Source organism: Schistocerca serialis, chromosome 4 (genome assembly GCF_023864345.2).
Source record: "Schistocerca serialis cubense isolate TAMUIC-IGC-003099 chromosome 4, iqSchSeri2.2, whole genome shotgun sequence".
Classification (NCBI taxonomy): Eukaryota; Metazoa; Arthropoda; class Insecta; order Orthoptera; family Acrididae; genus Schistocerca; species Schistocerca serialis.
The window spans coordinates 466,230,798-466,246,271 of NC_064641.1; the positions used below are offsets into that span (position 1 = coordinate 466,230,798).

Below are 15,474 nucleotides of genomic sequence, written 5' to 3' on the forward strand. Positions count from 1 at the left end.
AAGCTAACCATGTGTGCCTTGTGAGCGGGAGTTCACATCATTCGAAAAACATTGTCGTGAAAGTAGATCTGTCTTTGTCAGCAATAAATTTTAACAAATTAAATATATCTAATCACCACATATTTCAGGATACTTATACTTTCGTAATGATGCCGACCATTTTTCTCATTTGTGTAGTCTGTTGTATAATTAGTTTATTAATGCTGATAATGTGTATGCAACCACTGAAATGGTTTTTCTCGTCACGGCGAGCCAAATAAAACATCGTTATTCGTGAGGGCTTCTCGACTGTTTCTAGTTTGCAGTGGAAGTGTGATGTCCACGTGTACATACTATAATGTTTCTTATTACGATAGTGAAGCTTCATATCTTGGACGCTTTGTACCAGAAGTACAAAGGAGTCATGCCTGTGGAAATTACGCCTTTTCGACTTTTTGCAACAGATCGCGGAGATACGTCAGCATAACAGGCAGCAAGTTGGTAACCTTGTTTTATTTTCCGGCCTTGCTTCTAGATCATATGGTTTTATAATATTCCTTACTTCCTTATTCACTATCCTCACGATGAATCGCCTGTCCTTTCTTACGATTTGAAGACATTGTGGGGGCAGAAGATATAATCCCAGTGACTAATGGCTCACCAGTTATTGAAATGTGCATTGTTCATGACAAAAGATAAACAAAACTTAAGAACTGTACAGATTTACGTATCTGAAGACTATTATGTACTAACGAAGGAGATGGACCACTCGTGTCACCATCGCGTCGCGTTCCAATTTGTGCGGCCGCACTTGAATCTTGCTTCCCACGCCCGGGTTCCCGGGTTCGATTCCCGGCGGGGTCAGGGATTTTCTCTGCCTCGTGATGAGTGGGTGTTGTGTGATGTCCTTAGGTTAGTTAGGTTTAAGTAGTTCTAAGTTCTAGGGGGCTGATGACCATAGATGTTAAGTCCCATAGTGCTCAGAGCCGCACTTGAATCTGTTGAGTTTCAAACACTGGCCCTGCGCTGCGCCGCGCCGTACACGCTGCACACGTCTCAATTTGCGCCTAGCGTAAGTTAGTCATATGCAAACACGTTTCATTCGCCCATCTGCACATTTCACCTGTAGGTAATACATCTCTAATGAACCCAGTGACATTCTCCATTATTCTTCCGGAAAAAGGCATTATTAAATATGCTGCTGTCAGATCGAGAAGAGGGGAGGGTGCACTTAACAGGATCTTAGTTTCTACTGACCCTGATTGTAACTACTGTACCGCAGATTGTAAGGTTTCAGTTTGTTTACGCAGGTGTTTATTTTCCTGCTCATACGTTTTTGGTCACCCTGTTAAAAAAAAATGGTTCAAATGGCTCTGAGCACTATGGGACTTAACATCTATGGTCATCAGTCCCCTAGAACTTAGAACTACTTAAACCTAACCAACCTAAGGACAGCACACAACACCCAGCCATCACGAGGCAGAAAAAATCCCTGACCCCGCCGGGAATCGAACCTGGGAACCCGGGCGTGGGAAGCGAGAACGCTACCGCACGACCACGAGATGCGGGCTCACCCTGTTAAAGCTCTGACAGTTTCATCTGTAGTAGCAGCACATAATTCCACCACGTTGCTGCTTCTACTATTGCATTTAGAAATTAAAGATGTGGGAAAACTACACTTATACTACACACAACAATACAATAAATTAATTCCTACGCCAAATCATGACCATATGTGACTCTTCAACAGTCCTGCACCAGGGTGTCTAAAGCTTCTACAAATCTCACACGTAAGTGACGCTGACTTAGTGCATTGTCACTTATGTCGTGGTAAATTGCAAAATTTGTATCTGACTGGGGTTAAATACATTTCCCTGGTATTTCCCCTAAACAGTAATAAGTCTGCTGGTTCCCGCAGTTTCACAGACGACACTCTGAGAGTGGAATTAATGTTCTTGCGCTTTGACAAGGCCACAAACAGCAGTACAGCCAGAAAGTCCGAAAGAAAAGTGCACGCTCACAACAATGCGCTTCAACAGGATGGAATTGTATATGGTGATGATGATGCTGCATATCTGCTCCCGCTGTGATGGCAGCAGCCGATGTAAACACTTCTGACGCCAATTTCGTAGGGGCTTGGGTTGAGATCGGTGCTGTGCCAGGACCACAGTGTGTAGAGTGTTGTGGAGCAGTCCGGACAGAGTGCTGGGCACTAATGATACAACATTAGTGCAACAAGTATTTGTTACGTTAAACCTCAGAAATGTACACACTTCTCTGTGTGCCAGGTAGATGGCAGAGCAGCACGTGCCCTCGGGACTTCTGACAATATCTCAGCACTCACTGACAGACGCCGCCCTGCGGCGTCCTGGCCGGCCGCTGTGACCGAGCGGTTCTAGGCGCTTCAGTCTAGAACCGCGCGACCACTACGGTTGCAGGTTCGAATCCTGCCTCGGGCATGGGTGTGTGTGATGTCCTTAGGTTAGTTGGGTTTAAGTAGTTCTAAGTCTAGGGGACTGATGACCTCAGATGTTGAAGTCCTATAGTGCTTAGAGCCATTTGAACCATTGGAACCTGCGGCGTCCGGCTCAGGTACACCCGGTGTTGGGTGGGTAGCAGGCTGCGTTGGCGATCAGCATAGCCCGTACAACAACCCTTGCTGCTGAGGATAGTGATTGCGTTTTTACTGTAGCACCCTCATATACACCTAAGTGCTGTACTTGGGTAATATCTTAGCAGCTCTGCACTTTGTAGGGATCAGCAATCTTTACTCTTCTTTACGAAATTCAATTGTGATGTTAAAATGACATAATGTGGTTTCCACGTTGATGGCATGTTGCTGAGTTTACGATTGAAGCCTCTCGCTCATGAGAGCTGAGGCGGTATGTTCTGGGTTTGTTCTGCTTTCCGCAATGTCAGCATGGTGTCTGTTTGTCGTTTTCATAGCGAGACAGGCTGTTGGATCAAAGAGAATCCTTGGCGGAACTTGGTCCAAATGGCTCTGAGCACCATGGGACTTAACATCTGAGGTCATCAGTCTCCTAGAACTTAGAACTCGCACTTAAACCTAACTAACCTAAGGACATCACACTCATCCATGCCCGAGACAGAATTCGAACCTTCGACCGTAGCAGTCGTGCGGTTCCGGACTGAAGCGCCTAGAACCGCTCGGCCACCGCGGCCGGCTTGGTGACACTATCCACCGCTAAACACAGGAGCGTCATTGAATGTGTATAATATTTCCATTCTGATTATAGTGAAACAGAAGGGCCTTGTCTCTTTGCAGAACCTGTATCTGGTGCTCGAACTTTGTACGGGCACTTTGGCGAAGGAGTTCTACGAGCGCCGGCCGTTCAGCGAGGCGGACACCCGCGAGGTGATCCGCAAGCTGGCCAGTGCGGTCGCCTATCTACACAGCAATGGTGAGCCGGCTGCGCCTAGCATGTTCGTAAACTATAGCTTTCTGATATTCTAGACAGGGAGCTCCAAAATATGAGTCTAAAATATCTCGTTTCAAAATGTCCTAATAAAGATTTCATAATTTTTGGATACGACAACTGGCTTTCTAGAGTGGTTGACCTTATTGGAGGAAAGCAACATAATCTCATATAACATATCCTTGTGATTCACTGTGCATGTTTTCACGTCGAGACACTTCCCTGGTGTCCAGACGACGTGAAAGACTTCCAACGAAAGATTATACAGAGTGGTTATCATCACAGTATTTAAAGAATACAACGAATTCCCTAAAGGCTTTTGTTGCTGTTATTGTTCTCAAAGATATTCTGACATGTAGCGTAAATTGTAAATACGGATGTATTTAGCAAATAGCGTGAGCGTTACTTGAAACCTGACTTCTACACATCTGTAGTGCGTTAATATGATGAATGTAGATAAATGTTGTCAACTACTTTCTTTATCCAGAATGAGATTTTCACTCTGCAGCGGAGTGTGCGCTGATATGAAACTTCCTGGCAGATTAAAACTGTGTGCCCTGCCGAGACTCGGACTCGTGACCTTTGCCTTTCGCCGGCAAGTGCTCTACCAGCTGAGCTACCGAAGCACGACTCACGCCCGGTCCTCACAGCTTTACTTCTACCAGTATCTCGTCTCCTACCTTCCAAACTTTACAGAAGCTCTCCTGCGAACCTTGCAGAACTAGCACTCCTGAAAGAAAGGATACCGCAGAGACATGGCTTGGCCACAGCCTGGGGGATGTTTCCAGAATGAGATTTTCACTCTGCAGCGGAGTGTAAATTTTGGAAGGTTGAAGACGAGATACTGGCAGAAGTAAAGCTGTGAGGGCCGGCCGTGAGTCGTGCTTCGGTAGCTCAGTTGGTAGAGCACTTGCCGGCGAAAGGCAAAGGTCACGAGTCCGAGTCTCGGCTGGGCACACAGTTTTAATCTGCCAGGAAATTTCATATCAGCGCACACTCTGCTGCATAGTGAAAATCTCATTCTGGAAACATCCCCCAGGCTGTGTCCAAGCCACGTCTCTGCAGTATCCTTTCTTTCAGGAGTGCTAGTTCTGCAAGGTTCGCAGGAGAGCTTCTGTGAAGTTTGTAAGGTAGGAGACGAGATACTGGCAGAAGTAAAGCTGTGAGGAGCGACCGTGAGTCGTGCTTCGGTAGCTCAGTTGGTAGAGCACTTGCCCGTGAAAGGCAAAGGCCCCGAGTTCGAGTCTCGGCCGGGCACACAGGTTTAAACTGCCAGGAAGTTTCATACTTTCTTTATAATCATTTACATCAAGTTTATTTAATTGTTGAATGGCAATGTTTCATATTTTTTATTTATTCCATATCCATGACGACTATTTCACTTAGGGTCTGTGGAAGGAACATTAGTGTGTCTCATTCTTTTTACAAATACGTATTACAAGTTCTTGTTTTATGACTTGTTCTACATCCTTAAGGATGTCTTCATTACAGCTCTATGTAAAGAAAATTGCATCCAATCTAATTTATTTCTATGCTTTATTACTCTCCGGATGGCTGTATTGTGCAACTCTATTTGTTCTACATCTCTCCTTGCTGAATGCATTGCATATGGTTTCATAAAGAAGAGCTTGTGTCGTATCAGTTTCAATCACTTTTTTAAATTCTTACTACTCTAGGTTTACTGGCAAACTCCTACATCTCTTGCTTCTGCTTTATACCTGTAGTAATATTTTTTTTTACTTTTCCCACGTTTTATTCCATGTGGGGTTTTCTCTTTCCTCTTCCCAGCTATCTTCTTCCGCCTTCATTCCTTCCTCTAACATCATTTTAATACAATTTCATTTCAGCTGTATTTGTTTTACAAACAGATGCTCTTTCCTTATTCTTCCAAGAAATAATACGTTATTAATTATTTCTTTACTTCCAGTTCTAAAAATTCTTGGCCATGTTGAAATCTCGCATCCGATTTATTTAATAATTCCACCCCCACAATAATATTAATGTTGTCCTGTTTGTACTGCTGGAATTTCTATGCCATGATCACTTATCTATTCACTAGTTTGGTCAACATGCTGTTTACACCCGAACTTAGTCACTGACAGTACTACTTAGCCTTCCTTCTCTGTCGACTGCTCGTAAAACGATTCAGACTTTGCCATTATTTCACTACCTGTGTGAATTGAACACTCCTGTTTCAGTCCTCCAAACTTTGCTCTCACAAAACCGCTGACATTCTTCCACTTTCCCTCTTGCATATTCTCTTTTTCACACGTTCCTGTTCAAATCTTCATTTACCCACAGATCATTTTTCCCTTCTAGCATTGCAGTGTCTAATGGCCACTTCTTTCTTGTTTCTTCCAAAATCTTCACACCATTATCCAAACTCTTTCTACACTCCAACTTTTTGTATGATGGTTCCCTTTATTCTGTTCCTTTATCTGATATATCTCCTTACCCTAATTTTTCCTATATTCCTTGTTATCCGTGGAAAGATTCCAGATTACTTAGTAGAAGTGTAAGGTTCTCCTGCTTGGTGTGTGGCACACTCCTCATTACAAATTCTATAGTTTTTTCCTACTTCTTCACATCCTTCCCCTACGATTATAATAACGTTCTACTCATTCTAGAAACTGTCTTCCATTTGATTGTAGCTACTATGCTATTGCAGCTGCCCTACTATGCCTCCACTCCTCACTTCATTAATTAGTTCCTCATCACTGTCTTCATCAATTATTTTAGCACTTTCTTCATTATAACCCCGTTTATTCACAATGACATAATTATATTTCACCTCATGGCTCTTCATTCGATCCATCATCTCTGGCATCATAAATCTGTCATCTGTCAGGTATTAGTCCACTTACATGCATTTCATCTACCACTTGTAGACTGCGAGTGTCATTCGATCTCTCCATAGCTAATTCACTTATTGTTTCCACATCGATCACATCCTTTTTATCATAACCCATTTTGATTAGATGCCACACCATGGCCTGTACCATATGGTCTTCCTGATTCAATTTATATTATGGTATATTTCCAACATTATTTGCATGTTCTAAGAATAGAGAAGCGTCTCCCTCTCATACATCAAATTTCCGTCCAATTCCTGTTTATCTAAACTTCTGATTTCAATCTCACCAATGTTCATCCTTTTTTCTTCCACCATTCCCACCCTGTTATTCACCTCTTAACTCTTTCTGTTTCTGCACTCATCATTTCAATCATTTCTTCTAACAGTGACATCCCTTGTGTTGTTTTTAAATGGCATGCTTCCATGGCCTTCCTCTGCATTTCTCTTTGTATTCATATTACAGTACTAACTACGCCTACAAATGACAATTTAGACAGTACAACTGTCCAGCTACAGGACAGGACATCACTGTCACAGTTCTCTGGTTTTCCACCACTGCCATATCTCCTCAAGCCAAAAACCTAAATGGACTACCGTCTCTCGTATTAACTTTTCAATATTCTCTACATCTGCCTCTGAATTCTCCACGTTCTCTCATGATACTCATAGCTTCAATGGTCTCCTTCCTGTTCACAAGGGTATTCCATGGAATTCCTTTCCTGAAATGTAATAATGATATCCATTATTGCACACTTCTTTTTGGAAAATCATGATTTGAACACAGCTGTTTTGTCATTTTATTAAATAATCAGTTTCGGTCAGAAATGGGTCACCCTCAGGTGTCTATATACCTACACGAAAAACACAGAAATTTAGGCACATTAAGAATTACAAGAACAGTCATAATATACTAATCAACATTCGTGACCTATTGAATACGCACAATAAACCATTAACTAGATCCAAGCAAATCGTAACTTCTAACATCCATCATGCCCTAAACCAACACGTAAAATCCAAAAATAATACTGCAGTACATACAGCACATAGCAGGTAATGTGGCGAAGCACACGCCAACACAGGAGAGTCCTGTAATCTTCAATCATAAAAACACTGTCAAACGTGATAGAATCATACCAAAGATAGGGAGAGTAGTGTAATTAGGAGCACATGATTTTTTCCTGGTCGGCATTATAATCTAGTATCTGATTTTAAAATCACATGAAGGAATTCTCATTAACAACTACCATAAGCAGTTTCTGGAATTTCTGCTATTTTTGTTGCTATGAGACATTAGGTTGTTTTTGTGCAGCGTTCGTAAGTATTACGAGTTCTACATACTAATTTTTGTGTAATACATAACAGCTGTTTGTAGAATATTGGTAATTCTTCCATTATACAAAGTTATTGTAAGTAAAATTCCATATATTTTTACAATTGGTTATGTAAAGTCTGGACAGTTAAGCCATACTTCGTCGCTTGTGCACTATCTACTACGTCGAAATAAACCACCTGATAAGTGCAAATGAACTGAGTTTCTTTAATGTGTGAACGACTGTACCTGTCTCGAAAATAGAAATTTGTGTAGCCGCCAATACCATCTATTTAAAAATGTTGTTAACTTCTTATTAGTTTTTGATACTACTTTTTCTAAATTTGATTTCTTTGAATAATTATTGGTGTGTAATAGAGTAATAATGTAATGCAGAGACTATTAAATGTCCTACTGACAAACATTTTCTCAACTGTAACACTTTTAAATTTGAATGAAATATTTGATCGTACGTACAGCACCATGTTATACCTTGGAAAAATTTATCGCGTTTGGAAAGACCTTCCTTTTTTGGAGTAATTTTTGTAATTTCAGAAAGAAACTCTTATACACATACCTTGGAAAAATTTATCACGTTTGGAAAGACCTTCCTTTTGTGGAGTAATTTTCGTAATTTCAGAAAGAAACTCTTATACACGTAAAATGAAAGCTATCATTTCGAAACTGAATAAGAAAATATATTAAACTTCCGTTACAGCCCTGGCTAGAGGGGAAAGTCTGAAAAATGTTCGAATGTGGCTTTCGCGGGCAAGTGCTCTACCAACTGAGCTGCCCAAGCACGACTCACGCCCCGTCCTCACAGCTTTACTTCTGCCAGTACCTCGTCTCCTACCTTCCAAACTTAACAGAAGCTCTCCTGCGAACCTTGCATAACCAGCACTCCTGATGAAAGGATATTGCGGAGACATGGCTTAGCCGCAGCCTAGGGGATGTTTCCAGAATGTGATTTTCACTCTGCTGCGGAGTGTGCGCTGATATGAAACTTCCTGGCATATTAAAACCGTGTGCCGGACCGAAACTCGAACTCGGGACCTTTGCTTTTCGCGGGCAAGTGCTCTACCAAATGAGCTACCCAAGCACGACTCACGCCCCGTCCTCACAGCTTTACTTCTGCCAGTCCCGAGTTCGAGTCTCGGTCCGGCACACAGTTTTAATCTGCCAGGAAGTTTCATATCAGCATACACTCCGCTGCAGAGTGAAGATCTCATTCTGCAAATGAATATTGTTTGAAATTAAATCACAGGTACCAGCGTGCCAAATAACTTTCCTAACATTGACTCACTCATCAAATTAATAGGACTAAGTGAAAGAATGAAGACATTATTTTACTAACAGGTATATTGAACATATCATTTTGTCTAACCAAACAAAACTGGATATTACGTTATATCATTATCTGCTTGCATCCAATACATGAGGCCAGGAGCCTCCACAGCTTCTTCCAACCACATGGATAAATTGTGGATGGCTTCAGAAGCCAGGTGAGAGCTGTCATTAGTATCAACGAGAGCACCAACTTGCTGGTGACTGCACCCTGAATGCTCGATAGCTGTAGGCAAGGTCTCCTTCATATCTCGGGTGAGGCCTCCCAGCAGACATATCCGATTGCACATTAGCTTCTTTCTGGCCCTCAACGCTGTCTTCCTATGTGACTCCATAACACACCTAATGTTGGAGCTCCTGATAACTTGAAAACCCTGTGTGCCTACTGGGACCTTGCTGAAGGAGCAGCCACCTGTCCGTTCATAAAGCAAATAGACGAGAACAGACACCAGTCACCACATCCGTCCTCCAGCTCGAGTGAGTGCAAATCCGTCGCATTGTTTAGAGTAGGGAGTGCCTTGCCAGCAGAGACCATGTGCGAAACAAGCGACACCTGAGGTGCTCCATGCGACGCTCCAGATTCTCCACCTCTGCTACACTCTGAGGCAGCAGCCTGAAGATGGCTGACTATAGCCAAAGGTGTAATCAGCTATTCGCAAGCTGTGGCCATCTCCTCCTGCATCCACACACAGCAGCCACAGATCTTACCCATACTAGCACGGCGGAAGGAAGAATTAAAGTGTAGACGCACAGACAGAAACCTCGATATGCAACTGGCTATGCCCCTGACGTGTCAAAAATGGGAGCTGACGCCATAATGAAGTAGCTGGACGTTCAGAAGAAATGACAGCTGTTCTATTGACTTCCTGACTTTACTGTCATAAAAACACGAAGTTACACATTTTAACACCTCGTAAATAGTATAACATATGCACAATTCAAGAAATACACTACTGACAAAACCCAGAATAGCTTAACACGTAACTTGCCGCTCTGCATATGTGTAAAAGGCGACAGCTGGAGCCCGACTGACTAGCTTACTAAGCTTTAACTAATGGCTGCTGGCTCTTTAAAGGAAGCAAATGAATAACTTCTGCAGTGCAGACTGCCTGAATTTACACTTACAGTTACAAAAAGAGAGATTAGATCTCTGAAATGGAAAAACACGTACGAAATTTAAGAAATATATTAATAAAAAAAATACAGAAAAAGCTACATACCTAACTTGCCACTCTGCATGTGTTTACCAGACAACAGTTGGAGCCTGGATGATCATACACATCGAAAAGACGTTTCTGTGATATTTAAATATCATAATCTTTATTAAAAAGTTAATTAAAGACACGTGTTCATTTGTAGATGACGAGAATACAGGAACTTTGCACCTTTAGCGCTTATGCAATAATACCGATTTTAATGTAGCTGAATTCTGTAGCTGTGCACATGCTTTCTCACATACATGAGTATGCGTGTTTCTGTTTTCAAAGTATTCTAATATGAACCATTACATAACGAATAATTTTTTCAATACAAGTTACATCAATTATTTCAATAGCACTCTCATTTGCCTTCCTTCCTCATTAATTATTTATCATTCTGCTCAAAACATTCGTACCACTTGTGTTTGCTTAGAAAACTACTGGTTTATGAGTACATCTCGTAAGTATATGTTTGTATCATTATTCAATATTATTGTTTTTCTTTTCTTTCAAAGTCAAAGCACTATTGTGACCTTAATGAAATCAGTTCTGTGAATTAATGGAATTAATTTAGTATATTCATTTATAGTTATCTTTTTCTTCATCACTAAAGCTTAAAGTGTACTATACAACACGTTTCTATTTAATGGACCAGTTATACTTGACTTACTATAATTTTCCACCTTACAACAATAGGTTCTGTTTTCTTTTCAACAATGGTACTAGAATCTTCTACTTATTACTAAAAAAGGCTATAATGACCTATCTATGTCGATACCATTTGGTACTGCTATAATCCATTACTCTCAAACTTCTTCAGAAAATATTTAATTTGTGTTAGATATTCGGTAAAGGTTACGTTCCTTCAGTGTCAAAAGCCCATGAAATAACTCAACTATAAATTGGTTGGACATTCTTCCAAAATAGCCATTCATGCAGCCCGCTCTTAAATTAATTAATTATGGCCAGATAACAATAAGCTTGATTATTTATTTTATAGCTAAGCTAACATCTCTTATAAAATTATACAAATCCAGTCATATTATCATTCAGAACATTGTACAAATTCCCTTTGTACAAAACCTGTGCCACATTAATGTTACAACCCGGTAAAAAGCAGCACACACACTTACCCAATGTCATCATTTAATAAATTAAACCTACAGAATCCCTCTGTTGAATACACAGAATTTTGTTCCAGTAATCTTAGTCCATAATTTTTCTTTAGGTCAATAATTTAGAAGTGTATTATTCATCTATAAACTCATCAGGTGCATGACACCTCCAGTACCTTGGAGAATATCTCTCATAACAGGATGCTCCCAGGAAATGTTTTCTTTCCTCCAGCATTGCCAATGCTAGCGTTACTATTAATGGCGGACTCTTTTATGTGGGCAAAATTCCAACCAGAAAATTATTATTTCTTTGTAGCAAGAAAAAATTACTTCCATGCATAGAGGACAAAGGGTAGGAAGACTATAGTATTTATTAAAAAATTACTTCCATGCATAGAGGACAAAGGGTAGGAAGACTATAGTAATTATTATCAATAAATTTGTGCTTTCTTGTAGCAAGGAAAGAAAAGCTTCTTCCTTGCATAGAGGATGAAGGATATTAAGAATATAGTAATTATCAGTTCACATTTCATGAGTTCCCACATCTTCATATTCCTTTATTATACACCTTTAAAAGTGCTCACATCAAATAGTCATCATAACATGCAAAATAGATACTACACCCTAGTAAGGGTGCAAAGGGTTCTATGACCATAGTACATTTATATAAGTAGTCATACATACAATTCCATATAAATATATAAAAATTCAACTTCTAGTTCATTCTCTGCTACTCAGCTTTACTACTCTCCATATTATGACTACACATTCAATTTTTTTCTGTCTCACCATCCCATACAGTTAACAAAAAAATGTATTTGTTCTATGTAACTTTCTAAGACATACTCTTAAACTGTTGCCTTGGGAGACATTTATTCCTCCCAAGTGCTCATCCATAGTTGAAGATGCCAGAGATACCTCAACACCCAAAGCCTTGAATAGGTTTCCATAATACTTATTGTTTGCCTATTCACATGTGTACTAAATATTCCGTTGATTTTTTTATTGACTAGTGGCATAACCTTGTGATACAAAACACTAATAATTGCAAAGTGTGTTTCATATAATAGATAGAATATTTCTGCTACTTTCTTGCACTTTACACTATGCCTATGAATTTTAAAAAGAAAAAAATCTCCCACTTTGTGTTGTACTGGGTTCCCATCTACCCACCTCTTTTTGCATTGCTTCCCCTTATTGATTAAATATTCTGTAACATCAGCTGTCTGTGCTTCTACGTCTGTTTCATGTAGAATCCAAACTCCCCATTTTACCATTTAAGGGGTGGTTCTACTTCAGGCCACTACCCTACTACCTTCCTACCAGCCAGTTTCGCTGCTGAATGCGGCAGTTCATTCAGTATTCTTTCAAATTCTTTAATCAGTTCTACCTGCTTAAAATGTTTACAATAAGTTGTGTCATAATTTCTACACATATGAGCTGGTCCACACATAAACCTTCCTGCTGGATATTCTTGTGGATGGTGTCTGTAAATTAATGTATTGTTTACAGTTTCACATGCTAAAATCCTTTAAATTCTGTTACATTAAAGTGTGATCCATTACTGAACAACAATTTTTAGGTTATCCTACATACTGAAAATAATGGTCACATGTCTCAGCAGATGCTGCATGGAGCACGTAACACTGCATGGACTGCCAAGGACGGAGTTAGGTACTACTAGATACATAATTACATGTATATTAGGGCCAACTGATTTAAGCTTTTCATATATACAACGAGATCCCTGTATCTTTCATCACTGTTTTAAACAAATTCTTAAAATAATAATATTTTCCATACAGGGTGCATATTTTTTGGGAGCAAAATGAGTGTTGCACAAATACATGTGCCATGTTAATAATTCAGTACTTTTTGTAGGTATTCAAATGAACTACGCATTTATTTTATTACTTTTATGAAATAACATGCCTTTTTATAACCTACAATGTTTTTTGTAGAACATGAATATTTTGTAATGGCTCTATGTAGAACTTCAATAATTCATCATTTCATCATAGATGAGATAAAATATATCAAAACACTGCGATATTATTTCCTGTTTATTATGTTTAAAAAGATAAATAGCGAAATAATCTCTTTCTTTTACATTAGATCAGTAGTTTTGAGTCCTGTCACAATATCTACATGGAAGTATTTGGGTGGTACGAACATAGTAAATTCTTGATATGCGTTTCTTGATATAAGGTAAATAATTGTCAGTCTTCTAATGTTAATCTTTTTCGAAATAATTTTCAGTGATACAACAGTCAACATTTATTATATGCTTGATTACAGAGATGTATAATGAGTGGATCCTAAGTTCACATTAACTTCAAACTTTACAAGATTTTCATCAGTGATACTGATATTTTGGTCTTGAGTTTTCATTGGAGACTCCTGTAGGTTAATATTCTATTTCCCTCCTTGACAGTCAGCTGCAGTGTTGGTAGCTGCATACAGCACCTGCTGACAAAATCCAACCACTGCACATCACCTGAGGAGTACCTCAAAGAAAATTAACACAAATGTCTGAACTCAAAGAGAATGTCATGTACTGGTACGCAGAAATTACACGTTTATGTGGTATTTAAATATCTTTACTTTTATAATAAAATTAGTTATAGACGTGCATGCCCATTTTTAGGTAATGACGGTATATAAAACTTTGCATCTCTAATGCTAAAAAAGACCACACTGCGTAATAAATATGCAAAGCTGGAAATAATTTTAGTCCAGTTTGACATCCCAAATATGACTTAAAAGAATTTGTGACGGTTTCTGGTCTGTGGTAAACTTTTAAGGACTGAAACACCACGAAATATTTGGACTTTTTTCGGTTTTTCGCTTGTAACCCGAAAGCGATATATTCTACAGAAAATTCCCGACACGCCGATTGTCACGTTGAATGACCTACTTAAAAATTAAAAATGATTAAGCCATTTAACCACAATCGATCGTCAAAGATCGGCAGTTTTCACCAACTTCATGGAAAAGTGACTTATGCTCGTGTTCCAGTGCCTGTGATTCATAAACGGCTGCTCCAAATGAAAAATGTCGTGTATGAAAGTTGTAGAACATCCAATTCTGCGTAAAAAGAGCCTGTAAAATTTGAAATTCAGTCACTCCTATGCAAAGATACAAACAAAAATGTGAAAATATTCGTACCATCAAATTCCTGCTAATACTTTTCTGGGAAGTCAAATTACTTTTTAACGCCAAATCATTCACATTCGTCCTAATATTCAAATTTAGCAACACATATCAGGAGAGCCGGCCGAAGTGGCCGTGTGGTTCTAGGCGCTGCAGTCTGGAACCGCGAGACCGCTACGGTCGCAGGTTCGAATCCTGCCTCGGGCATGGATGTGTGTGATGTCCTTAGGTTAGTTAGGTTTAATTAGTTCTAAGTTCTAGGGGGCTAATGACCTCAGAAGTTGAGTCCCATAGTGCTCAGAGCCATTTATCAGGAGAATTTCAGACGTGGTTTGATTGTCAACACTCCTTCGTTCAAGGAACGTCCATCTAACAACTGCACCAGACACTTGTTGTCTTATATAGGCGTTGCCGACCGCAGCCCCATGTTCAGCCTGTTTACATATCTCTGTATTTGAATACGCGTGCCTATACGTTTTTTCCGGCGCTTCCATATACATGTTACCGGCCAAACTCGATTTTAAGATGAACTAGTTTCTCCTATATGAAGATTCTTTCGGACATGTCCGAAAGAACAGATGCCAACTTCATATCGTTTAAGGCTAACCGGCTGATGACCTTCTTTAGTGCGCATGCACGCGATTTGCCGGAACTCTTACGGGACTCGGTGGCGAGAAATGGGTATAATGACAGGGGCACTACGAATGTAGTGTGTGGACTATAAGTTGAGAATGTGGGTCTGACGGAGAGCGTGCCGGCGATAAATCCTTGCAGTCGCACTATCCTCTGTGCCCTCGGTGGCTCAGATAGATAGAGCGTCTGCCACGTAAGAAGGAGATCCCGGATTCGAGTGCCGGTCAGGGCACATATTTTCAACTGTCCCCGTTGATGTATATCAACGCCCGTCAGCAGCTAATGGTATTGATTAAATTGTAATTTCATTTTGGTTTCTCCTAAGTCAAACTCGTTCATCCTGTTACTGATAGAATAAAACAGTTTAGACTAGGTCGAATCGGTTTATCCTAGTTAGAATTTACATGCTTTGGGATAAACTGGTACTTCCTAGTCTGAACTAATTTTG

At 40.0% G+C, this 15,474-nt stretch overlaps 1 protein-coding gene and 1 non-coding gene across 2 annotated transcripts in view; both read left to right on the forward strand.

Annotated features, from left to right (window-relative positions):
- Window positions 1–1,541: 1,541 nt before the first annotated feature.
- Window positions 1,542–15,474, forward strand: part of LOC126474540 (serine/threonine-protein kinase 33-like) — a 61,519-nt gene continuing 47,586 nt past the window's right edge. The window contains exons 1-2 of the mRNA XM_050102013.1: window positions 1,542–1,643; window positions 3,266–3,401. Of these exons, the coding sequence (XP_049957970.1) occupies window positions 1,542–1,643; window positions 3,266–3,401 (238 nt within the window). The remainder of the gene's footprint in view (window positions 1,644–3,265; window positions 3,402–15,474) is intronic.
- On the forward strand, window positions 4,600–4,674 carry Trnas-uga (transfer RNA serine (anticodon UGA)). Its single transcript has one exon. It is a non-coding gene; the product is annotated as a tRNA-Ser (tRNA).